Here is a 25,436-nt window from a genome sequence, read left to right as displayed (position 1 = left end):
ATTTACAGCTACAGGGTTGAATATGGAAGTAGAATGGACAGCTTTGTAATAGTTTTGGTTCGGTTCAGAGGGAGTCCTTCCGGTTAGGGTAATTAGATATGATATTTAAAGTCTAGGTTTGAGTAGAGTGAGACGCCGGTTTTGTTCATTCGCCCCAAATGTGTGAGAGCCGACTAACAGGTATGAAAGTAGATTTATGTGATGTAGAATTTATGAAATTCAATGATTTGAGTATTAGTAAGAAATTATTGGTATATCATTAGAGTAGATAATCTGTGTTTTAAGATTTGATAATAATTTAGTCAATTTATTGATTTTATGCTCCTAGTACCCCTCCTGACGAAGACATTCTCGAAACTCGAGTTGGGGGGTAGAAGAAACCCAAAGGAGTCAAGTTTACAGCACTATATCACTTTAGCACATTTGCACATATTCCCTAATTTTACAGTGGTTCTGATGGAAATCCAACCTGTAGATGAGTTCGTTTATATTACTGGATAGAAGGTTGGTAAAAGGGCCAAGAAGATTATGACGGCCCCGGATTAACCACTGTTGCATGTTATCTCAAAATATGATTGATTTCATGGACTGAGCACTTTACTAATATATAAAAGAAAAGTTTTTTGAATTATATTTTTAATGAAGAAATATTAATAAAGCTGAGATTTTAAAATATTTTTGTGGTTTGAAATAGGAACATGCCCTGGTATGAAAGAATATGTTGCCAAGTCAAATTTATAGAAAGAAGTTATGCCATTTTCAGGTCCCTTAGGAATGGCTCACTAGGATAGTTTTTGAAGGAAATAACACTGAGAGCAGACAGATGGACGTACATGTCTGAGGTCAGATCAGCTTCTTCTGACGGGGAGAATCTGCCACTGTCCGTTGTGACGTGATCCGAACCCTCACCCGTCCCACCTTCTGCCACAACGGAGTTGAGAAGACGCTCCTCTTGCATTTCGAGAAAAATAAAAAGAAATGATTATTGTGAATACATTAGTGCTCTCCTGCTGCTAAGTGTGGAGTAGGGTCATAGCCATGCATGCATGTGATGTCAACCCATCACATCCATGCATTCTCAGAGGCCCTCCAGAAGTAGGGTTACCAGACGTCTGGATTTCCCAGGACATGTCCTCCTTTTCAAGGACATGTCCGGGGGTCTGGACGGCTTTTCAAAACCTGGCACTTTGTCTGGGTTTTGAAAAGCTTCCATCCAAATCTCGTCAGGACATCATGCATGCATGCATGCATATGGCAACATTGTGTCACGTCATTTGGGGGTGAGGTTGGGGGGCTGAATGGGGCATGACACAGACGGAATAGGGCAGAACTGGGCGGGCCTGGGGGCATGGCCATGGATTCAGATTTTCCTTCAGGAAATTCTGGTAACCCTATCCAGATGTGATCCGGACTTGAGAAAGGAGAAGAGATGAGGTTTGTGTGGGGGCAGGGCTGCGGTGGAACGGGGCAGGGACACATGTCCTCTTTTTTCTCTTCAACATATCTGGTAACCCTACACAAGAGAAAGAGGAGCACATCTTTTGCATAGTAGATCAGCTTAAAAAGCTTGATTGTTGGTTGTACGGTAGGAATCCAGCAACAGGAAGCGAATGACCCGAGTTCAGCGCGCAGTACCTGAGATGTTAAGGTGGTGATCACAGCTGGATCTTCTGCTGCCTGTAGAGTCGCCCACGGAAAAGGACAGGGGGTCATCATCTGAGCTGGACTGGGACTCCATCCCCAGCTTCGACAAAGCCTTCTTCCTCTTGAGTATTCGACTTCGAGTCACCGGAGGGTCAGAGTTCAAAAGGTCAAGAATGTCAAAGATGCTGTCACAAGAGAGCCAGTGTTTCCCACAAAGATAGACCCGCCCCCCAGGCTCGCCCAGCTCCAACCATCCCCACCCCGTTACGCCCTAGTCCCATTCGCTGCCAGCTCTCATCAGGCAGGAGGAAATCCGCAGATGTGACATGATGATGTCATGCGCATGCACACTTGCGTGTGATGTCATCGCATGGCATCTGCGCATGCGCAAATTTCATCCTGCCCGACGCGATTTAGAGGAATCTTTTCAAAACCCAGATAAAGTGCCAGGTTTTGAAAAGCTGTCTGGGGAAATCCGGACCTCTGGTAACCAGAGGGACAATTGAAAACTATACAGGGCGAAGGTTAAACCAAATTTTTATTTAATATTAAGTGGCAATATTATTCTCAATTATCATTCATTTGTATAATGCATACCAGACATACACAGCACTGTACAGAGGCACAAAGAGGGTAATTTGGAACATTAGCATAATGGTTAGGGTTACCAGATTTTATGACTGTAAAATCCGGACATGTGGCCCCGCCCTGCCCTGTTCCACCCAAGTTATGTCCCATTTTGCTCCAGCCCCGCCTCCAAACCTCTTCCCCTCAAGCTCAGAGCCACGTTTAGAGGGCCTCCGCGCATGCCCAGGTGTGGCACACTGACATCACACGCATGTGCGCATGCCTGTGACATCACCACGCTGCACCCTCCAGTTGCAGCCCTGAGATCGAAGCTTTTCAGAATCCGGACAAAATGCCGGATTTTGAAAAGCCGTCCGGACGCCTGAACAATCCTCTAAAATCCGGACGTCTGGTAACCCTAGTAATGATTAAAGCAGCAAGCTATGAACCAGATCAGCCAGGGTTCATATCCCACTAACAAGCCTTAGGCAAGTTGCTTATGTCTCCATTGCCACAGGTACAATCTTAAGGCCCCATTTTACTAAGCTGTGGGAAGAATTTATGCGTGCTTACCACATGTAGAAGATTTGGCCCCTTTTACAAAGCCGTGGTAGCAATTCCCATGCTGCAAATGTAACGCAGCCCATTCATTTGCTGCTCTGGGACTTGCTACTGCGGCTTTGTGAAAATGTGACTCTTCACCAGTTTTTCCCCACATGTCAAGTTTCATCTCCTGTTAAATTTTCAGAAAGCTATTTTTGCCCCCATACAGATGAACAGACGGACATTGTCGATCCCTTTTTTAAAAATCATTCTTTCCAACTTCCATTAGGCTGGAAAGAGTAAAAAGCCCATGCTTGAACTGAACTGCTCTTGCCAAGGTGGGTAGCTTTATCTGTTACAAAAAAAAATGGGCCTGCCCTAAGAGTAGAGATGGGTCGGGGAGAGGAATCTGTGCTTTACAGATATGGTTTTTAAATTTACTTCTGTAGATGTTGCAGGATCCCTGGGGTGGTTATTTACTGCATCTGTCCTCTAATAATCTGAAACACTTGCTTTTAATGGATTACAGAAGAACTAACATTGGCAGGTGAGAACTGTCCCCACACGGAGTTTTGCTACTCATGCGACCTCCATCTTCTCTGCAAACCTCCCACATGTCTTCACATCACACCATAACACTACCTCTCATTATCCAGTCTGGTAGTATTTTCTAGGATAGCGACGGGTCTTTTGCTCACAGGCGATTCCTATAAAACAAAATCAAAATAAAGAAAATCAAAATGAAAATGGAGAGTATTGCAGTATCTTTCCAAAGGGCATAGGGTTCTGTTGGTTGATGTCCTGGAGGACGCAGCTGTAGGTTGCCTAGTTTGCTTACACAGCTGAGGGAACTGATGTCCATGATGGAGTCCAGACCTCCAGGAATGGAGAAGAAAGAAGAGCTCGCCAGCTCCGAGCACTCAAGGCACATGTCCATGTCGACAGCCTGAGTGTCCTGTGCAGGTGGGTCAGGATCCTCTACAACTACCTACGGCAACAAAAGGAAGCGTCACACTTCATACTGATGTAGGGTTGCCAGATTTCCTCTTAAAAAAAAAAAAAGAGGACACCTAGCCCTGTTCCATTCTGCTCCCAGCCCCACCTCCTGCCAAACCTCCCATCTTGTCCCCTGAGGTCTGGAGAGCCTCTGAGCATGTGCAGACGTCCACATGATGATGTCACACGCCTGCACACACATGTGACATCATCACATCGACATCCACACATGCACAGAGGGCCTTCAGACGTGCCCGAGCTGGGGACTTCCAAATCCTGGCAAAAATTCCTCCAGGCACCCGGACAGCGTCTAAAAAGAGGTAACCATATACTGACAAGATTCATTGAAAAGATGGTCTAGCCTGAATGACGCTGTATCTAATATACCTCTTGATCATTGCATCTAATATACCACTTGATAAATTACTTTGACCTGTATTTACATTGTGATATATCAAGTATGTGGATAAACAATAAAGTCCACATTGTGTCCCATTCCTGCTGTGGGATCTCTCGGGCTTGGTAATACACTTTTCAGCTTCAAAGACTCTTGCTTTCCAGCAATGCCTTAAAGATACATTTATTCAGATCCTTTATTCAGAATTCCAAAAACCAAAATTTGACACTTATGTTTGAAGATATTGCTCCAGTCCCATAGGTTGGAACATGTATGTGTTTGAAGTGTTTAATGCTGTCTTATTTTGAAATTTAAAAAAAGTCTGGTGGCAATTTTATGGTCTTACGGTCTATCTTTTTCTGACCTAACAGTACCATTCCAAAATCCAAAAAGTTCCAAAAATCAAAATATGCCTGGTCCCAAGGATTTCAGATAAAGGAACTTGTACCTGTATTGAGTTTGATTTTTATTTCCTTATACTTTGGCAAATCTTTTAAGGTTATATTGAATCTTGCTGCCTCAGCTGATCAGAGAAGATAAACTTACATTTTCAAAGGGGTATCCTTGTTAGTATGCTATAACAATTACAGATAGATAGCACCTTAATATAGACTAACCAATTTATTGTGGCTTGAGTATTTGAGAACAATGTGGACTTTGGTCCTCAAAAACTCATGCCTCAATAAACTTAAGTGTTATTTACGATATTCACTAGGCTCTCATGAGATGATCAGGCATGCAAAGTTATGAATATGAAACTTCTGGGTGGCCTTGTGATTCAGATGATTTACTGTGCACTGCTGTGTGAAGGACATGAGTTTAGATTCTCAGAAGGCTTCTCTCTCCAAGTTAGCTGGCACTGGAGATTTTGCAGTCCCTGGATAGGGGAATTCAAGTCACTGCACAACTGAAAACCATGCTGTTCAAGAAATTTGTCAATTGATCTAACTAAACCTTCTCGACTCCCCAGATCCTAATGCCTTTTCCAACTATCAACCTTGTAATCTCTCTGAGAATGCTCAGGCCAATTCTTTCGTAAACCGCCTAGAATTAAAAGGTATTGGCAGGATAGAGGATACCAATGTAATGTAACAATGGCAACATCTAGTGGCCAGATTTGAGATCCACATTAGCCAGATTTCAAAGAAAGCAGTTCCTGATTGGTGAGGCCTGACTTTAGTGCAGGAAGAGGCAGTCGGAGCATAACGCGAGTGATTTCCTTCACTTGCCAGTGCTCCGGCTGCTCTCTCCTGCCCTCTCCTGTCTCCCCCGCTAAAAACCATATTCGTGGTTTTTCAAGATTCGCAGGGGTTCCTGGAATGGAACCCCCGCGAATATCAGGGGAGTACTGTATTGTGTCCTTTTTACACCCGTGTTCTTTTTACACCCATGGACCGGCAGAAATAAAAGAATTATTTTGTGACCGGCAAACTACTAGGACTAAAATTTTAAAACCCCGTTTACGCCCCATCTCCGCGAGCTCGGTCCCCGCAAACCATCTGATCCCATCTGCACAAGCCGCAATTATGATTTTATATTGAACATATTTTATTAAAGTATAAAAAGAAACAATATTCTGAACAATTGTGATTTTATAAATACAAATATACAGAGCACAGACCAACAAAACCCCTGTCTCCCCTCCCCTTCACATATATCCCCTCTACTATCAAGAAAACTGAACAAGCCAAGTTATTATAGAATGCTACATAGAAATATCATGCTAACAGAATACTGCAGTCCCCAGTTATGTCTCTAGCAGGATATATATTTCAAATCTGATATATTCTAATGACAAAATAGAAATAAAATTATTTTTTTCTACCTTTTGTTGTCTCTGGTTTCTGCTTTCATCTTCTTTTCACTCTTTTCCTTCCAGCATCTGCCCATTCCATCCAATGTCTGCCCTCTCCCCCTTCCATATGTATCTGACTTCTTTCTATGCCCCTCTTCCCTGTCCATCCTCCTCTCTCCTTTTTACATCATTCATTCCAGCTTCACTGCCTTCTTCATTTTTATCTCTCCTACACCAGATCTAGCATCTTTATCCCTCTCTCATTTCTCTGCTGACCCCCTTTCCAGCATCAATGTCTCTCTACTTTCTCATTCCTCTCTCTCCCCTTTCCCTCATCTGATCTCTCCATTCCACCCTGACCCCCTTCCCCTCCTGTAATCTCCCTGCCAGCTGTTTCCTTCCTTTTTTCTTTCTCCCTACCCTCCTTCCTTTTTTTCCTTCTCCCTTACCTCCTCCCTCTATCCAACATTAACTCTCTTCCCATCCCTTTCCCTCCTCCCCTCCCAGCAGCATCTCCCCTTCTTCTCCCTTCCCTCCTCCCTCCTCCTCCAACATTAACTCTCTTCCCATCCCTTTCCCTCCTCCCCTCCCAACAGCATCTCTCCTTCTAACTCCCTTCAAGTCCAGTAACAGCTCTCCCTTTATTCAACACTTCCCAGCCTCCTACAGTGGCTTCCTCCCCTTCCAGCAGCTCTCAGTACTTGCCTGCAGGAAGTTGCCGGTAAATCACTGCCCTGGCAAATAGGAGAGCTGGTGGGAGGGGAGACAGCCACTGTTAAGGATCCCCAGGATCTTGTTCGCACACGCTGACCATCTCCCTCCACCTGCACCTGAATCTGCAGCTCTCTCCATTCTAATCGCAACTTCCCCGCGGCCCTCTTCAGCAACTCAGCAGGGGCGGTGATCAAGACACGCTGCCAACTTTGGGACCTTCACTCTCTGAGTCCCGCCTATTTTGTTTCAACTTCCTGTTTCCGAACAGGCAATACTCAGAGAGGGAAAGCCCCGACGTTGGCAGCCTATCTTGATCGCCTGAGGCTGGGAGGAACATTAGTCAGCAGGAACCGCAGTCGGGAGGAACCGCAGTCGGCAGGAAATTTAACTGACGACTTGATCTCACCGGCCCTGTGCGGACCGGCAGAAATTTTCTGCGGACTGGCACTGGTCCGCGGACCGGCGGTTGAAGAACTGTGCTCTAGTGAAAGGCAGTCATTATATTGATTGGAGTAATTAGGGAGTGGGTTACAAAACCGTGAGCCATTGTAAAGGCCAACAGTGCCATAGTCTAGGGGAGATCAATTTGATTGAACTGGAAGCCCAAAGGAACAGGATGAAACTCAAGGCAAAAAAATACAATAAAAATGGACTAATCAACATTTTGATGAAAGTACAATAAAAAACAAACCAACCATTAAACACAAGACACAGAGGCAGAGTTAGGAGCTGGGTTACTGTACAATGGTGACTTGACATTTGAGTGTGCTATAAAGTGACTTTTAAAGAGCTCTGATGGGGGATAGGGGACCCCTCCCCCCACTTTACTTTAGACTGTTCACGCTGCCGTTGGGAGGGGTATGGGGGTGCAACCCCCCACATTATAGAGAAAACTTAACTTTTTCCTAAAAAATCGGGAAAAAGTTAAGTTTACTCTATAATGGAGGGTTCTAACCCCCTTCCCCCACCAACGGCAGCGCGAAGAGAATGAAGTAAACTAGGGAGGGGTTCCCCACTCACACCCCACATCGGAGCTCTTTAAAAGTCACTTTTTAGGCGGCACGCTGGTGTCACAATGTCGGCGTGCTGAAGTCTCGCGCGTGAATGACTATGAACCCTGTACAATATTCCTATGATGTGCTGTGTAACAGTAGTAGGTTTGCAGATTGGTACAGTTCCTTATGGTTTAATATTGATTGGTTGGTGGGCATTAAGGGTGTGATATGTTGAGTAAAATGAGGCACAGGATATGGACTGCATACCTTACTCTGTGTTTCTCTGAAGATGGACGTGAGAAGCAGCTGTATAGGGAAGACCACCACTGCTACCACCATTCCCACTGCGATGCTCTCAGCCGTCACCAACGCTTGGCTTCCGATAGGGACACTCAGAAGGTCAAATAAAACAAGAGCTCTGATTATTAGACTTCCGGTGGAAAAAAACCTCCATGCAACAGGAAAACTGACTCAGATACACTGCAGAAGGGTTTCAAACTTCAAGCAAAAATTCAGAGCATTTAAATAGCTAATGGTCAATATTCAAACTCTACAGGTGATGCTTTATTTAAATGACTGCAGCACTTTAAGTTATATTTGAATATTCATCACAAGTTACTATCCAGATATCAGCTAATGACGGGCAGTCGTTAACAATGACAGAGGAAATGTCATCAACGGCATGACGGTTGGGCGAGTTATAAATGAATTAAACAAATGAAATAACAGATACCTGTGACCTTTAATGCCTACAGCTCCGTACCACATAGCACAGGAGGCCATGAAAAGGTAAAGCGTACAGATGCAGCAGGTGATTCTCTGTACCCTGGTGAAGCGGCTGCGAGGTGGGCGGCCCCAGACAGACAGCCAAATGTGCCAGTCTGAGAACCCGAGAAGCAGCTGTGCGAGGAAGACTCGAGGGAAGCTTCTCAGCTCCTGAAGGCCTGAAATTGCAGAGAACAAACCATCGCTACCAGTTGCCACAATCGATTATTCTCCTTGTCGGCAGGTCCACCATGATCACCATTGCCAGATATTATTCAGCATGCTGCCGTTTTCACCCATCATATATGTGTTTATTTCAGTTGTATTTCCCTTATAGCCTAACTTTGACCCATAAAATATTATATTCGGGTGTTTCTGATTATCTGGCAGCTTTAATTATTCCATATTCTCCATCAAGGGTTCTCCTATCTTTAATAAATAGACTAGTGATTCCACACCCTTTGAAAACGAAATGGGAGAGAACCCGAAATTCAGCATTTTTTGCCATTGCGCTAGCACTATGGAATTCTTTACCATCAAGTTTTACGTTTAGAATCTTCATATACACGAGCTTTTGCTTAATTGTGAAAACTAATGGCGAGCACATTTTTGCAGTGTTGGACGTTGAATGTTTATTCATGTACTTTGAATGTTTTATTGAGGTATTTTATTGCAAATCGCTTTGAACTGTGCTGCAACTAAGGCGGTATATCGAGTTTAATAAACGATAAACGATTGCTGTTCAGGTTATTAATAAATGCTCTGCTTGACTGTTACTAGCCTCCATATAAATATTTCAATGTTTGCCACTTTCTTTTATCACTTTCCTGCATTCGTGTTACATTAGAAACTGGACTGGCAGAAAAAGGTGGGAAATTAATTTAAAGCGAATGTCTGGCGAGACTCACAGGCAGCTAAAACTTCCTTTTCCACCATCCCTTCATTCTTTACATTCTCTACCGACAGCCAGTCCTCCACCAGGAAGAAGTACATGAAATTGGTCTGCTTGTCCCACACGATAACATGCTGGAGGTACCAGGATGGGTCCATTCCTGGGATAAAGGAAGACAGAACACAGAGAGTGTCTCAAAGGGCTGATGAAAAGAGATTAAGCCATTCACTTAATTGACTACACTCAGTTGCCTGGCATTCAGTTGGCATACTCTACAGTAGTGTCTCTCAAACATTTTTTTTTTTTGCTCTGGCACACTAAATGGAGCAAATGTTTTTCACGGCACATTATAATTGAAATGATAAAATTGCACATTCAACAAAAAATTAAATTTGAGAGTTATTTAAGTTATGTATTGGGAATTGCAACAGTGGTGAAACTAAAGTAGACAGAATAGAATTGCTAATCCATGCGATGGATGTGCTTGTTTTTGAGTGCAAATTAACTCAAAACCAGGCTCGATAGTAGAGAATGACACGGTGACGGTTTACCCGCGGCCACCGCATTTAAGCCGCGGGTCACCGCCGAAAACGGGGAAGAAAACTAGCAGTCGCTGCGGTGACGGGGACAAGGCCATTCACCGACCGCGGAAACGGTGAACAGGTTTGTCCCCGCGGGCCAATGTACCCCCTTCTAGGAACCGCTATTTCACCGTGCTCCTCATTTGTCATTTCAACCCTTCCTGCCAATCGCAGCAGAAGGGTACCCAACCCCTCCTGCCGGTCCTCCCAATGGCCTCCCCTAAGATCGCCGGCAGGAGGGTACCCAACCCCTCCTGCTGGACCCCCCCCCAACGAACCCTCCCACCCCGGAACCCCCTTAGTCTTACTTTTCAAGTTGGACCGGACAGCTCCTCGCTCGTCTGGCCAGCAGGCCTGCCTCCGTCCAAATGAGGCGGGCCCGCCCCTCCCCTCCCCTGCCTAACCCACAGGATCCTAGGGCCTGATTGGCCCAAGCACCTAAGGCCCCTCCTATAGCGGGAGTGGCTTTAAGTGCCTAGACCAATCAGGCCCTAGGATCCTGTGGGTTGGGCAGGGTAGGGGCGGGCCCGCCTCATTTGGACGGAGGCAGGCCTGCTGGCCAGACGAGCGAGGAGCTGTCCGGTCCAACTTGAAAAGTAAGACTAAGGGGGTTCCGGGGTGGGAGGGTTCGTTGGGGGGGGGTCCAGCAGGAGGGGTTGGGTACCCTCCTGCCGGCGATCTTAGGGGAGGCCATTGGGAGGACCGGCAGGAGGGGTTGGGTACCCTTCTGCTGCGATTGTCGGGAGGGCCGTTGGGGGGGTCTACAGGAGGGGTTGGGTGCCCTCCTGCCGTGATCGCTGGGGGGAGGGGAGACTTGCAGCCGTAGCCGCGGTCACTATGCTAATCACGGCAGCATTTAAAGTACATGTCGTGTTTGTTTTTGCATTGCTAGCCCCAAGGGTGGTGGAAGATTAGTGATTGAAAAACTGTATGAAAAATAACTATTTTAAATTTAGTGATCAAAATGTGTCAGTTTTGAGAATTTTTATTAATTAATTTTTTCTCTGCGTGTTTTGTTTTTGTATAGTTATTAACTAATATTTAACTAAGTTTTAAAGTTTTAAAGAATGTTTCCTTTATACGTAAATAAAGAAAAGTGAATGGGATTGCAGTGGCGGTGACGGGGCGGTGAATGGGGTGGCAGTGGCGGTGACGGGGCGGTGAAGAGGATGGTGAGACGGGGACGGGGCGGTGACGGGGTTGGTGAGACGGGGACGGGGCGGTGACGGGGATGGTGAGACGGGGACGGGGCGGTGACGGGGACCAATTTTTTCACCGTGTCATTCTCTACTCGATAGTCGACAGGCAAACATACATTTCATCATCCACCTTCTGCAGTCATTCTCTTTTTTTATTTAATTTCTGTTAGAGCTGACAATCCAAGTTTGCAAAGATAAGATCCAAATGGTAACAAAGCCTTGATTGCTTATTTGCTCAAGTTAAGATAACTACTGCATAAAAAATAAAACTAAAATTACTTACCATTAGTTTTCAAAGACCAATCACGTCAAAGAATGATGCTTGTCTGAGCGGTTGTATCCTTATGCACACAAATGCTTATAACATTGACAGACTTTTGCATACGCAACATCATACACGTCATCTATTCTAATGCATACTTGTGAAGGGAATTTTTAAAAATAAAGTAAAATTCTGGAATCTCTTGTGGCACACCCGGAACCTGGATAAACTGCTGGGTTTTGGAAATTCTTCCGGGTGCCCGGACAGTCCTCTAAAAAAAAGGTACATGTCCGGGTTTTCCTGGACTATGGTGATCCTAGCTACAAGGCCTCTGGGACCAGCGCCTGGGTCACTGGTGGCTAGTGGCGCATAGTGACGCCGAAGCCTGGATGTGGTCGTGTTTAGGGGCAGCATCAGACTTTGGCATCACTATGCGCCGCTTCAGGAAGGGCCCTGGGTGCTGGGAATGAAAGCCTGTAAAACCCTGGGAAAACATTGGGAGCCACGGTTCTGTAAGCAACAACTGTCGGCAACTGGCACGCGCCAGGCACTTGTTTTGTAGGTGCCTGCCGTGGCAGGGATCGCTTACAAAATCAGGGCCTATGCGTCTTACAAAAATGAGGGGGGGTGGGGAAAGAAGGGGAGATTTTATCACTTTACTGCAATGCTGCCAAATCCAAAGACATTCACAGCCAATGCTAAGCATGCAAAATGATAAAACAATAAATATAAAAATAAAAGAAAGTAAAACTGTCAACGACATGAAATCCTCTACCATCTACCTATGCCATACCTGTGTTATCATGCCATATTCGGATCTTCCAGATCTCTCCCAAGTTGGCATCCGTCTCCACTTGGAAAATGTCTTGGCTATTCCTATGAAAGGCCCAGCCCTTGTCCAGATGTCGAGAGCCACTTCGGTTTAACCCATATAAGCTAATACCAACATGTGCTGTTGTACCTAGAACAGTATCAGAACACCTTCAAAATGAACTGTCTACAGCTTGACTCAAAATCATGTATTACGTTCTAGTTCGTAAACGTAAGTTGTTGACATAGGATGCAAAAATTGTAATAAAGAAAGAAATAGTCAACTTTTTTCTCTAACACTCTTTGCTAAGAAACAGGACTTAATCCAATAAACCATCTAATTTTTCGTTTAATCTCAATGCTTCCTATAACATTACAATAGAGATTCACAGAAAGGATCTGGTAATGATTCACAGTGCTACCTTTAGTTAAGACCAAAACCATCTCTCTTAAACCAATCAGATAGAGACACAAACTCCTTTTTCTGTAAAACTAATCTAATCTATAAATCTTAGCCCAGACCCAGGAGTTCAGAGCTTTGCCTCTGATACCCCAAGAGTGCTAGGACCAAAATTGATTCTGGACCGGGGAAGGGGGGGAAGCTCTCCTGGTTGTAGAGCTCCCCTGATTAATTATGTGTATAGAAGACAATATCTACATTTGTACTGCTAAACAAAGCTAAATCAATCTTTCCTTTTATCTCATACTTCACTGAGTAATTTGTTTTGTTCCTCTCCAGGGTGATAAATTGACGTGGTACCCATGTTAGTCCACTTTCAAAGCTAATAAATAAAAAGAAAAACAGAAAAGAAAATGGTACGTTTTTGACAAGCTTTTGAAGGCAATACCTTCTTCTTCAGGTCAGAAGTTTTCTAACCCACAGAAGGTATTGGCTTTGAAAGCCTGGGGTTGTGGGTTCAAAATCCCACACTGCCCCTTGTGACCCTGGGCAAGTCACTTAGGGCTAGATTCACTAACCTGCCCGATTGTGACCGATCCGTGGCAGACAGACAAATTCTGAACGGGTCAGCATGCAAAGGGGGGCGATCAGAGGAATGCCCCCCACCGACCACACGGATCGCTAGTGAGCGATCCTGAAGCATGCACAGACCATCTTCTTTGTCTGTAGATGGTCTGCGCATGCTTACAGAGCTGCTTTTCTTTTAAAAAAAAAAAATTAAAATACTTCGCGAGCCCGTGGTTTTAACCCGCGGGTTAAAACCATGGGCTCATACTGCGGGGCAAGGGCAGGAGAGTCGGAGCGGCAAGAGGAGATTTGGGGCGCAGGGCGGCGAGTCAGGGCAGAGAGCAGGGCAGCGAGAGGAGAGTCGGGGCGAGAGCAGGGTGGCGAGCCGGGGCAGCAAGAGGAGATTCAGGGCAGAGAGCAGGAGTTTTACTGAGCAGGCCAGCAGAGAGCAGGAGAGGGCAGTCGGAAAGGACGTGAGCGACTGGTCCCCAGCAGTCGCTTTTTGGTTGATTGGCCAGCCCAGTCGGTGTTCCCCTTCATTCGCATGCACGGATCGGAATCGTGTGGTGGACACCTGGAATGCGCTTCCAGAGGGCGTAATAGGGCAGAGTACAGTACTGGGGTTCAAGAAAGGATTGGACAATTTCCTGTTGGAAAAGGGGATAGAGGGGTATAGATTGAGGATTACTGCATAGGTCCTGAACCTGTTGGGCCGCCGCGTGAGCGGGCTGCTGGGCACGATGGACCTCAGGTCTGACCCAGCGGAGGCATTGCTTATGTTCTTATGGATTCGGATCGGAGGTTGATCGGCCACAGGTTAGTGAATTGGGTCGGGGTCGCAAACCGATCGGTACACGATCGGTAAGCTTAGTGAATCTAGCCCTTCATCCCCCAGTGCCCCAGATACATTAGATAGCATGTGAACCCGCCGGGACAGACAGGGAAAAATGTTTGAGTACCTGAATAATTTGTAAACCGCATAGAATTGTAGGATATGAGGAATATAAATAAATAAAAGCTAGTCAAAAAATGTATTGTTAGTCCAATAAAAAGGTATCATTTTATCTTGAGGTTTTGTTTTTTTTTTTGGGGGGGAGGATATTTGTTTTTATTTGTCTCTAGGGTGACTAATTGAGAGGCATATTAGTATAACTGTACTATTGTTGAAGCAATACTTCCCCTCTCTTTTACTAAGGCGCGCTAACCGATTACCGCGTGATAATCAATTTAGCGCATGCTAAACACTAACGCGTCCATAGACTAACATGCACACGTTATCATTTAGCGCACGCTATATCGATTAGTGCACCTTAGTAAAAGAGGGGGTTTATGTTTCCCTCTCAAACTCTCTCACTTACTTGTAAGTATTCATTCTAAAAGCCCCTGGTCTGAAAGATAAATATTCTCCAAGGATAAGAAAAATTGTACTCTTCATATTAATTTAATCTCCTTGCACTCTATGGAATCGCTGAGCATTATGGAGATGAGAAGAGGAAGAATATTATCAAACAGCACATGCTATGTCTCGGAGCCTCAATGGCCTCAAGGAAAGCCTGCTAGAGCCCCAGAGAATTGACGTGTTCTTTAGGACTTTCGTACCTGATCCCCTTTTCCAGCCAGTCTTCACCACTACCCAATACTTGTACCGGCCTGGGGGACCACATAATGGAATGATGCCCACTCGGGTAATGTCTATGTCATCCAGTTTATGGGCGATCAGGACCATCACCAGGTAGATAGAAAAAAGCATGGCGCAGGTGATCACCATAAGAGGACTCTGCTTCGAACGTTCACTCTGAAATCAAAATGCAGTAGCACAACATTAAGCATGAGGAGAAAAGTGGCCTTTAACGTGCTGGGGAGGGAAAGGAGTGAACATAGTTCTGATCATTTGGCTAGGAACAAAAAAAATTCAACACTTCAACTAGAACTGCGATGGAGAAGTTCTTGCCTGTGGTTGCCTCTTGGGGAAGAGACTCTTCCTTTATGTTACCTTTCAGGACCCATGGACAAGTTACTGATGATTATTTGTTGGTTCTTGGCACCTTAATGGGTCCTGCTGCTTCACATTTTCCACAGATCTGTGGCTACCTTTAAAAAAACCTTTGATCTGGGGGCAAGGAGTAAAGGTACAGCTGAAATTGAATAAATAAATAGTGTGAAAAGTTTCAGCCCCTGATAACCACAGCTGGTATTGTGATGTCACAATGCCTCATTCCACCAATGCCTAAGAGCCAGCCTCATCAGTGATGTCACAATGGCTTGATTGTCCTTTACTTGGCTCACTTTTACTTCATTTTGATTTCTAGAGTGGTGCAGTGTAGAGAATGACACGGGGACAAATTTGTTCCCATCCCCACGGGAACTCAATTTCCCCGTCCCATCCCCGTGAGTTTTGTCGCTGTCCCTGCTCCATTCCTGTAAGCTCTACCTTAACCGCACAAGCCTCGAACACTTATGATTTTAAAGCATTTGAAGCTTGTGCAGATGAGGACAGAGCTTGCTGGAATGGGGCAGGGACAGGAAAAGAACTCGCCGGGTCGGGAAGGGAAAATGAGTTCCTGCGGGGACAGGGAAAAATTTGTCCCCGTGTCACATGTCATTGGAGATCAATGAACTAACAAAATGTCCTAATCTGATAACAGAGGGAAGATTAATAATAATGAAGCTTGTCTGGTCCTCTCCCATGTTGGGAGAGAAAGATAGATGGTAGTAATGAGATACTTACTGGCGGAAGGAAGATAATACTGCGAAGAGGCACGAACAGACTGGCTCCAAAGACTGTTAAGTGTTCTGTCAGGCAAACCACCTCCTTGTGGTTGGTGGCATTCGTTGGGGTTATACCTTCCGTGCTCCACTGCATGCTCTGAAAGTGGAAATACTGGCAGAGGCTGGAGAAAACAATGACTGAGGCATTGGCTGGTGCATACAAGAAATGACTGGTGATGTTGACATGATAGTCCTTAGAGGTGCCATTGAAGCTAGGAGGAGAAGAAAGATAACATATCAACAGGGAGCCTAGATTAAGGGAGCAGAAAGGCATTCAAGCCTCCTTTTAGAAAACTGTAACATGGTTTTTAGTGCCAGCCACAGTGGTAACAGCTCCAAAACTCATAGAATTCCTATGAGCATCGCAACTGTTAATACCACGGCTGGTGTTCAAAATCGTGCTACAGTTTTGTAAAAGGGGAGGTTGTAAACTAAACCAAACTAAAACTTAATTTTATAGACCGGGTCATCAGCCAAAAGGAGCTCGACTCGGTTAACAATACTGAAAAACATAATGCATAAACACGACAACGGAAATGTAAACTAGAAAGGTTAGTTTCCAAAGTGTTTAGCAAGCAAGAAAGTTTTCAGGGCTTTCCGGAATAGAGCAACGGGACCTAAACTTCTTAATGCAAGCGGTAAAGCATTCCTGAGTTCTGTTAGTTTAAAAGCAAAGAATGACTGAATCTCCTGAAAGTTCTGCTTTTACCCCTAAGAGAAGGAAATGTAAGTTTTAATTTTTGAGAACTTCTGGCAAGATGAGATCTATGTACATTCCAGTCTAAAGGAATGGTTCCCCATTTCAATTCATAGACAGTAACGCGGAAGACAAAGGTGCACGTCAACAACTGAGCGCAAGACGAAGAAAAAGACTTTTAGGGGCTGCGACGGGGGGTTTTGTTGGGGAGCCCCCCCCACTTTACTTAATACAGATTGCGGTGGCATTGTGGGGGGGGTTGGTGGTTGTAACCCCCCCACACACATTTTAGTGAAAACGTAACTTTTTCCCTAAAAACAGGGAAAAAGTTAAGTTTTCAGTAAAATGTGGGGGTTACAACCCCCCAAACCCCCCACAACGCCTCCACAATGTGGCGCGATCTGTATAAAGTAAAGTGGGGGGGGTCCCCCCCCCCACACCCCCCGTCGTAGCCCCTAAAAACAGTCTTTTTCTTCAGTGCGTGCCTCCGCGCTACGCTCAGTTGTATGCTCGCGCCTTTGTCCCGGCGCGCTTTTGACCTGACACCCCCATTTCAACTTAGAATGTCCATCCAGATCCACATGCAGACTACACCTATTTAACCACCCAACACTAAAGGACTGCCGTTACAAAAGATACCTGAACAGAACACTTGCCTTCCAAGCAGGTCAAGTGAACCATTGGCTGGGTAACATTATCACGCACTCCTCATCCTATCTAAGTTTCAGAAAACTCGTAAAAACAAACTTGTTTAACCAATATGTAACCAAGTCCTCTCAAGCATCTCCTCTCCAACCCTAACCGAATTGTTCCCAAAATCTCTTATACCTCATCTCTGTATCATGCTCTCCTGTATTTTGATGATCTTACATTGTACCTGTATTTGCTGTTTGTCCAGCTCTTCTTTGTTGTAAACCGCCTCGAACTACCACGGCTTTGGCGGTATATAAGAATAAAATTATTATTATTATTATCATTAAAGGAATCAGGGTAGTGAAAATTCCAAATAAGATCTTAAATTGCAATACAAATGCACTTAAATTGAATTCTGAGATACACTGGAAGCCAATGTAATTCCTTAAGCAGAGGAGTTACATGATCAAATTAACTCTTACTGGAAATGAGCTTAGCTGCAGTATTCTGTATCAGCTGGAGTCTCTGCAAACTGACCTTTGAAAGACCCAGGTACATTGAGTTACAATAATCCAACCTTGACAAAATGATTGATTGAACCAATACAGAGAAGTGTTGCTGATGAAAGAGTGCTCTTACTCTTCTCAGGATATGGACGCTGAAAAAACACTTTTTAACAAGCGAGTTTAGTTGATGAATCGATAACAATACCCAATATTAGCGAGGAAAACTCAATTTTCAAAGATTCTCCTGAGTCTATGAACATAGCAGAAGGGAGAGAGTCTAACTTTGGGCCAAGCCATAAGAGCTTAGTCTTGGCAGCATTTAATTTCAACTGGACCATCATCACTCAAGACCGAAGTTAAGAACATAAGAATAGCCTTACTAGGTCAGACCAATAGTCCATCAAGCCCAGTAGCCCGTTCTCACGGTGGCCAATCCAGGTCACTAGTACCTGGCCAAAACCCAAGGAGTAGCAATATTCCATGCTACCGATCCAGTGCAAGCAGTGGCTTCCCCCATGTCTTTCTCAATAACAGACTATGGACTTTTCCTCAAGGAACTTGTCCAAACATTTCTTAAAACCAGCTACACTATCCGCTCTTACCACATCCTCTGGTAACGCGTTTCAGAGCTTAACTATTCTCTAAGTGAAAAAAAATTTCCTCCAATTGGTTTTAAAAGTATTTCCCTGTAACTTCATCGAGTGTCCCCTAGTCTTTGTAATTTTTGAAGAAATGAAAAATCGATCCGCTTGTACCCGTTCTACTCCACTCAGGATTTTGTAGACTTCAATCATATCTCCCCTCAGCTGTCTCTTTTCCAAGCTGAAGAGCCCTAACCGTTTTAGTCTTTCTTCATATGAGAGGAGTTCATCCCCTTTACCATCTTGGTTGCTCTTCTTTGAACCTTTTCTAGCGCCACTATATCATTCTTGAGATAAGAAGACCAGAATTGAACACAATGCTCCAGATGAGGTCGCACCATGGAGCGAAACAGGGGGCATTATAACATTCTTAGTCATGTTAACCATCCCTTTTTTAATAATTCTTAGCATCCTGTTTGCTTTTTTGGCTGCTGCTGCACATTGGGTGGAAGGTTTCATCGTATTGTCTATGATGACACCCAGATCCTTTTCTTGGGCACTAACCCCCAAGGTGGACCCTAGCATCCGGTAACTGTGATTTGGGTTGTTCTTTCCAATGTGCATCACTTTGCATCTGTCCACATTAAATTTCATCTGCCACTTGGACACCCAGTCTTCCAATTTCCTAAGGTTCGCCTGCAATTTTTCACAATTCCCATGCGTTTTAACAACTGTGAACAGTTTAGTGTCATCTTCAAATTTAATCACCTCATTTGTCGTTCCAATTTCCAGATCATTTATAAATAGGTTAAATAGCACCGGTCCTAGTACAGACCCCTGTGGCACTCTACTGTTTACTCTCCTCCATTGAGAAAAATGATCATTTAACCCTACCCTCTGTTTTCTATCCGATAACCAATTTCTAATCCATAACTGAACTTTGCCACCTATCCCATGACTCTTTAATTTTCTCAGGATCCTCTCGTGAGGAACTTTATCAAAAGCTTTCTGAAAATCTAAATACATTATATCAACCAGCTCACCTTTATCCACATGTTTATTCACATCTTCAAGGAAGTCAAGCAAATTGGTGAGGCAAGATCTCCCTCGGCTGAACCCATGCTGACTCCATCTCATTAAATCATGTTTGGCTATGTGCTCCACAATTTTATTTTTTATAATTGTTTCTACCATTTTGCCTGGCATTAAAGTGGAGCCCTTTTTTTTTAAATTGCCGTAACATTGGTCACCCTCCAATCTTCAGGTACTACAGATGATTTTAGCGACAGGTTACAGATCACGTCAGCAATATCACGTTTGAGTTCTTGGCAATGCAATGGTTAATATTGGGTATCAGATTATCAAGATGTGGGTCAACCACATCGGCGTATGTTAATAAAGGTTATTTTGCTACTGTTTATGAGACACAGGCACCTATGGGACTTTATACAATACTAGCACAAATCCAGCAGCAAAAGCGCTTACATCCTTGGTCTTCACTACAGGACAGGTTTTCAAAGTAGCACTAATGAATATGCATGAGAGAAATTTTCATACAATGGAGATAGCAGACATGCAGATTTCTCTCTTGCATGTTCATTAGGGACATCATGAAAACTTGACCCTTTAGCACCCCTTGAGGCCTGGGAAAGAAGACCAAGGGCCTCAATTCAGGGTGTGGACATTATGATTGCTTGAAAGAAGCTATAAATGTTAGTGCACACTTTTAATATGTAAGCACATATTTTATAAAATATATGCATAAATTGCAACTCTGCCTATTCTCCACTATGTGTTGGGTTGTACTCTGATTACTTTTAGATTTATGCTCATACAATGGTATTTTATGTCTGAAAATGACATGGAGCTCACAGGTGCATCCTCTGATTTTCAAAGCTTTTTTTTTTTTTTTTTTTAACCAGGAACAGATTATGGGGGAAAGCCATTAAATTAGGCCCTTGGGTGACGAAACGTTTCTCTTGTGAGAAGTCAATAAGGCAGCTCCAACACCTTATGACCAACCATTGGGGCAGCAGAATTCAGCAGTGTGACCTTGTGCTTACGGAGGTGGAATTAAGATGGTGAGCTCTTTGCTGCTGCCAGATATTCCCGACGTGAAGGTGACATCTTGTCTCCACAATGAGCGGGGTGCACTGGGCATTGAACTTTCGTGTGCATCGAGAGAGACGACAGGCTTTCTCTCCAAGGCAAGGTCAAAGCCTACAAATAGAAGAACCATCACGGTTAGAGAAGATACAGCCCAGGGCAATGGCAAAGTTATACAGTGAGGCAGATTTAACTTTCTGCACCGTGACGGGGCTTCTGATCCCTTCGATCAATTAATCAAAACTTACTCTCGGTCCCCTCCTTAAGACACATTAACACTACGCAAACTACTATTTTCTCTGTAACCGCTCCTATGCTGTGGAGAATGACATGGTGACAAAATTCATCACCGTTCCCGTCCCCATGGATAACCGCGGGAAACCATCTTCATGTCATTCTTTAAGGAGAGAGGGAAGAATCAGAGTATGAATGGCCACAACCACTGACCCTCAAGCTTTGCTTTGAAGAATGCTGGTGTAGAAGGACTGAGTTGAAACAGACACTACAGAATGACAGTCTCTGGTATCCAGAGCAGATATTGTGATGTCATAATGCCTCATTCCACCAGTGCCTAAGAGCCAATCACATCAGTGATGTCACAATGGCTTCATTATCCTTGGCTCACATAAGAATCAGAGTATGAATGGCCACAACCACTGACCCGCAAGCTTTGCTTTGAAGAATGCTGGTGTAGAAGGACTGAGGTTGAAATAGACACTACAAAATTACATGGGATTATTTCCCGCGGTTATCCACGGGACGGGAACGGTGATGAATTTTGTCACCGTGTCATTCTCTACTGTGGAACTCAGCTTCACTTCACATACGAGAAATTACTTCTTTAAACACCTTCTGATCGGAACGAAAAACATTCCTGCTCAAAGATGCCTTTGACCTATGATCGTTTTTCAGACCGGCGTTTTCGTCGGCTTTTAAGGGCTCCTTTTACTAAGCTGCGATAGCGGTTTTAGTGCGCGATTAGCGCGCGCAGAATTGCCGCGCATGCTAGACGTTAATGCCAGCATTGAGCTAGTTCTAGCCACGTAGCGCGGGTTTAGCGCACGCTGAAATTCTGCGTGCACTAAAAACGCTATCAGAGCTTAATAAGGAGCCCTATTGTCCTACTCCTTTTTATTTTTTCTTTCTCTTTTCTATTTTACTATCCGAATATTGTAGTTCTTCCCCTATTTCCCTTCTGTTTCTGTTTTTGTCTTTGTTTTGATTAGTTTTTCATGATTAATTGTGATTTGTTTGTTTATTTTTTTTTTTTATTTCACATATTCTACGTTGTTTTAATTATGCAAACCGCCTATGAGCCTGATAGGGTGTGATATCAAACTTTTCATAAAATTTGAAACTTAAAAAAACTTGAAAACGTTTTACCCAAACACCACAAAAGGAGGAAAAACTAACCCCCTCTTTTACTAAGGTGCGTTATCCGTTATAGCGCATGCCAATTGATTTAGCACGCGCTAAATGCTAACACGTCCATAGACTATAATGGATGCATTAGTGTTTAGCGCGTGCTAAATCAGTTAACGCATCTTAGTAAAAGGACCTGTAAATGCTTGCAAAATTGGAAGCATAAAACATTAAAACTTAAAAAAATAAACAACACGCTTGCCAGCAAGATTTAATATATAATCTGCTACACTTCTCCTTCCGTATTCGCTGTGAAAGGGGATTAACAGAACTGCAAATACAGAAAAACTGCAAATAACTTTTTCATATGTTATTCGCCGTTTTCTATTAAAAACCATCGTGAATATGGTAAAACCGCGAATAACAAGGTGGGAGACCTGGACTGTTCCTGAAGGAGAGGCAAAACACGGTGAAGAAAGTGCCGGGAATCGGCGATTTTCTCTGTAAATGCTTGGAATCAGCGATTTCTCTATGGAAGCTGACGCAATTTGGGGGGAGGAGCCAGCAAGCTAAAAACCACAAATAACTTTTTCATATGTTATTCGCTGTTTTCTTTTAAAAACCATCGTGAATATGGTGAAACTGCGAATAACATGGTGGGAGACCTGGCCTGTTCCTGAAGGAGAGGCGAAACACAGTGAAGAAAGTGCCAGGAATCGGTGATTTTCTCTGTAAACGCTTGAAATCAGTGATTTCTCTATGCAAGCTGATGTCATTTGGGGAGAGGAGCCAGCAAGCTAAAAACCATGAATAATCGAAATCGCGAATATGGAGGGAAAAGTGTAATCGCAATAAACATTTCATATAGGAAGAATTTTGTGCTCAGAGACATGGAGGAAAAAGGGGAATAAAATTCCCCCCCAAAACTCACCACCCAATCATTGTATCTCTTCCAAAACTGCAATAAAGCTGAATTTATATTGGATCTTATAATAAGTAATAAGCACTTATCTTATGTTGTTATTTCTTTGGCTCCGACATGCCAGATTTCGATCCTTCTTCAGGAAGCCAAACGATAAGGCTGTTAAGATTGTAAGTCTTATACTCTGGGTGTCAGTCTCTCAAAAAGTTAGCAAAACCTTGCATCGAAAAAACTTGAACTGCTGTAAATTTAATTCCCCTTTTTCCTCCATGTCTCTGAGCACAAATTCTTCATATATGAAAAGTTTATTGCAAGCAGTAAATTATATATTAAATTTTGCTGGCAAGCATGTTGTTTATTATTTTCATTTTTGCCCACTGGCACAGCGAAGTGACAGAATTGACTTACCCACTGGCACCGTGATATGAATGTGGATATGGGTCCTGGTGGCCTCATTATGTCCGGTTGTTTTCACCGTGAAATTAAGAGAGTCTCCTGGTGGGATGTGGATTAATGTCTTGTTAGCGTTCCAGATTTCTCGGTCCTCAATTGGCAACCTCATTCGGATGGCCTTTTCCTCAGACAAGTTGGCAACGGGAATCTGGGTCCCATCTGAAGCTGTGAACTCCAGGGAGGCCAGATGAGTAGAGATGGGGTTGTTTGAGATGTAGTGGAAAGGGAAGGGGTTCGCGCCGACGTCCATCATCACTTGCACCAGCTCACCTTTCCCTGCGAGCTGGGCAGAGAGCGTGGCAGGAAGGGAGAAGAGGCAGTGACGGTCAGAAGTTTCGGTGCACAGTAAGCTCCTAGAGTCCACCCGCTTGCCTTGAACCTGAATCTCAGAGACAGAAAGTGACAATGTCTCTTCATTCAGAACTCGGGACCTCATCAGAGACTTCATTAGGGCTCGCGTGAGATTAAACGTAGATGCAGCAGCAGCACTGCTTCCCGGTGCAGAAATATGTCTGCTGGGGACGGTGTCCAGAGAAGATAAAGTCCTTCCTGAAAAAGTAATCATAGATTAGATCAGGGGTGTCAAAGTCCCTCCTCGAGGGCCGCAATCCAGTCGGGTTTTCAGGATTTCCCCCAATGAATATGCATGAGATCTATTTGCATGCAGTGCTTTCATTGTATGCTAATAGATCTCATACATATTCATCGGGGAAATCCTGAAAGCCCGACTGGATTGCGACCCTTGAGGAGGGACTTTGACATCCCTGGATTAGATGAAGCCCTGCATTCACCATGGATCCTTAATTTGAATCCCTCTCTTCCAAATGTATTTTTGCCTTCTTCTCACTTCTCATTCACTTTCTCTCATCACTGCCTCCTCTCTCCAGTCCTTCATTTCATCTGTCTCATAGTGCCTTACTCTCTGTTATCCTACACTCTCACATGCATTGACAGATTCATTCATATTCAGCAGTGAGCTCTTCAGAGTCCTAACCCCATCTGAACAGGAGTTAATTTCCAATCCGTATTCCTTTCAGCACAGAAATTAAGAAATCTGCTTCTGTTACTCTAACTCTAACTGTACTATGCAGTGGCGTAATAAAGGGGGAGGGGTGGTCCATCCCAGGTGCTGTCTTGGCGGGGGCGCTGGCAACCATCCTCCTTGCCGACCCCCTGCTCCTTTCCCCCCCACGCACCCCTTCCCTCGCACCACCTCGCCAACCCCTGCTCTCCCCCCCCCCCGTGCAGTAACCCCAATCTGCTGCCCGTGCCAGTGTTGGCTCTTCCTCTGACATCACTTCCTGGACCCACGCCTAGAAAGCAATGTCATAGGAAGAGCCAACACTGGCGCAAGAGACAGGTTGGGGTTGCAGCTCACGCCACGAATGTTAAAGAGGTAGGGGGGGAAGGGAAGAGGTGTGCATGAGTGTCAGGAGGGGTGGGGAAGCAGCAGGTGGGGGTGGGGGACAGAGAAGGGGGGGTGGGGGAGGGGTGCCCCACCCATGCGCCTCTCACCCTTGCTACGCTGCTGGCGCTCTGGGTGTGTTTGTAAAGTTCTGGTTTCACGCAGAGTTTGCAAAATGCTACAAGAGCGCCAAGAATCGCAGCTCACCCAGAATCCCTAAGATGCTTCTTCCAGCAGCGCTGGGAGTGTTGTGGCCCTCCTCAGTCTCTGTGCCGATAATGTGGATCATTCGTTGAACTGTTTCTAAGATGCGGGCGTGACTGTCCGAGGTGAGCTCTTCTGGTGACACCTGCACACGGGAAAGATGAAGAATCGGCGGCGTAGTAAAGAGGGGTGGGATGGGCAGGGGGGTTGCGATTCGCCCCGGGCGCCATCTTGATAGGGGCGCTAGCACCCATCTTCCTCTCTGCCTGCCCCGCTCCTTCCCTGCCCTGCCCCCCCCCCACTACCGTGCGTGCCCTTCCCCTGAACCTCGTTAACGTTCGGAGGCGCAAGCAGCAATCCCCAACCTGCTGTTCGTGCCAGCGTCAGCGCTTCCTCCGATGTCACTTCCTGTATCCGCGCCAAGGATGCGGCGACAGAGGAATAGTCGATACGGGCGCGAGCAGCAGTTTGGGGAGTTGCTGCACATGCCCTGAACGTTAAAGAGATACGGAGGGAAGGGAAGGGCACACACGCATTTATTGAATCTGGGCCTTAATGTGCTCTGTTCTTACAGACCGAGGTTGTTAGGTTTTATTTAGTATTTTTAAACTCAAAAGCAAAAAACACAGATCTTTTTTAATCGAAATCCTACCCAAAAAGAGACAAGTACA

At 44.7% G+C, this 25,436-nt stretch overlaps 1 protein-coding gene across 3 annotated transcripts in view; it reads right to left on the bottom strand.

Annotated features, from left to right (window-relative positions):
• LOC117368163 (polycystin-1-like) overlaps positions 1-25,436 on the bottom strand; it is a 134,035-nt gene that overhangs the window by 37,779 nt on the left and 70,820 nt on the right. For all 3 annotated transcript variants that reach the window (XM_033961537.1, XM_033961538.1, XM_033961539.1), the window contains exons 23-35: positions 24,769-24,910; positions 23,112-23,705; positions 20,377-20,533; positions 15,856-16,108; positions 14,727-14,922; positions 12,144-12,311; positions 9,325-9,468; positions 8,385-8,595; positions 7,919-8,042; positions 3,593-3,742; positions 3,397-3,461; positions 1,636-1,778; positions 834-951 (exon numbers count right to left, since the gene is read on the bottom strand). In XM_033961537.1, coding sequence (XP_033817428.1) covers positions 834-951; positions 1,636-1,778; positions 3,397-3,461; positions 3,593-3,742; positions 7,919-8,042; positions 8,385-8,595; positions 9,325-9,468; positions 12,144-12,311; positions 14,727-14,922; positions 15,856-16,108; positions 20,377-20,533; positions 23,112-23,705; positions 24,769-24,910 — 2,465 coding nt within the window. The remainder of the gene's footprint in view (positions 1-833; positions 952-1,635; positions 1,779-3,396; positions 3,462-3,592; positions 3,743-7,918; positions 8,043-8,384; positions 8,596-9,324; positions 9,469-12,143; positions 12,312-14,726; positions 14,923-15,855; positions 16,109-20,376; positions 20,534-23,111; positions 23,706-24,768; positions 24,911-25,436) is intronic.

This window comes from Geotrypetes seraphini, chromosome 10, assembly GCF_902459505.1.
Source record: "Geotrypetes seraphini chromosome 10, aGeoSer1.1, whole genome shotgun sequence".
Lineage (NCBI taxonomy): Eukaryota > Metazoa > Chordata > Amphibia > Gymnophiona > Dermophiidae > Geotrypetes > Geotrypetes seraphini.
Note: the sequence above shows the minus strand (reverse complement) of the source record. Positions and strands in the feature narration are given on the sequence as shown.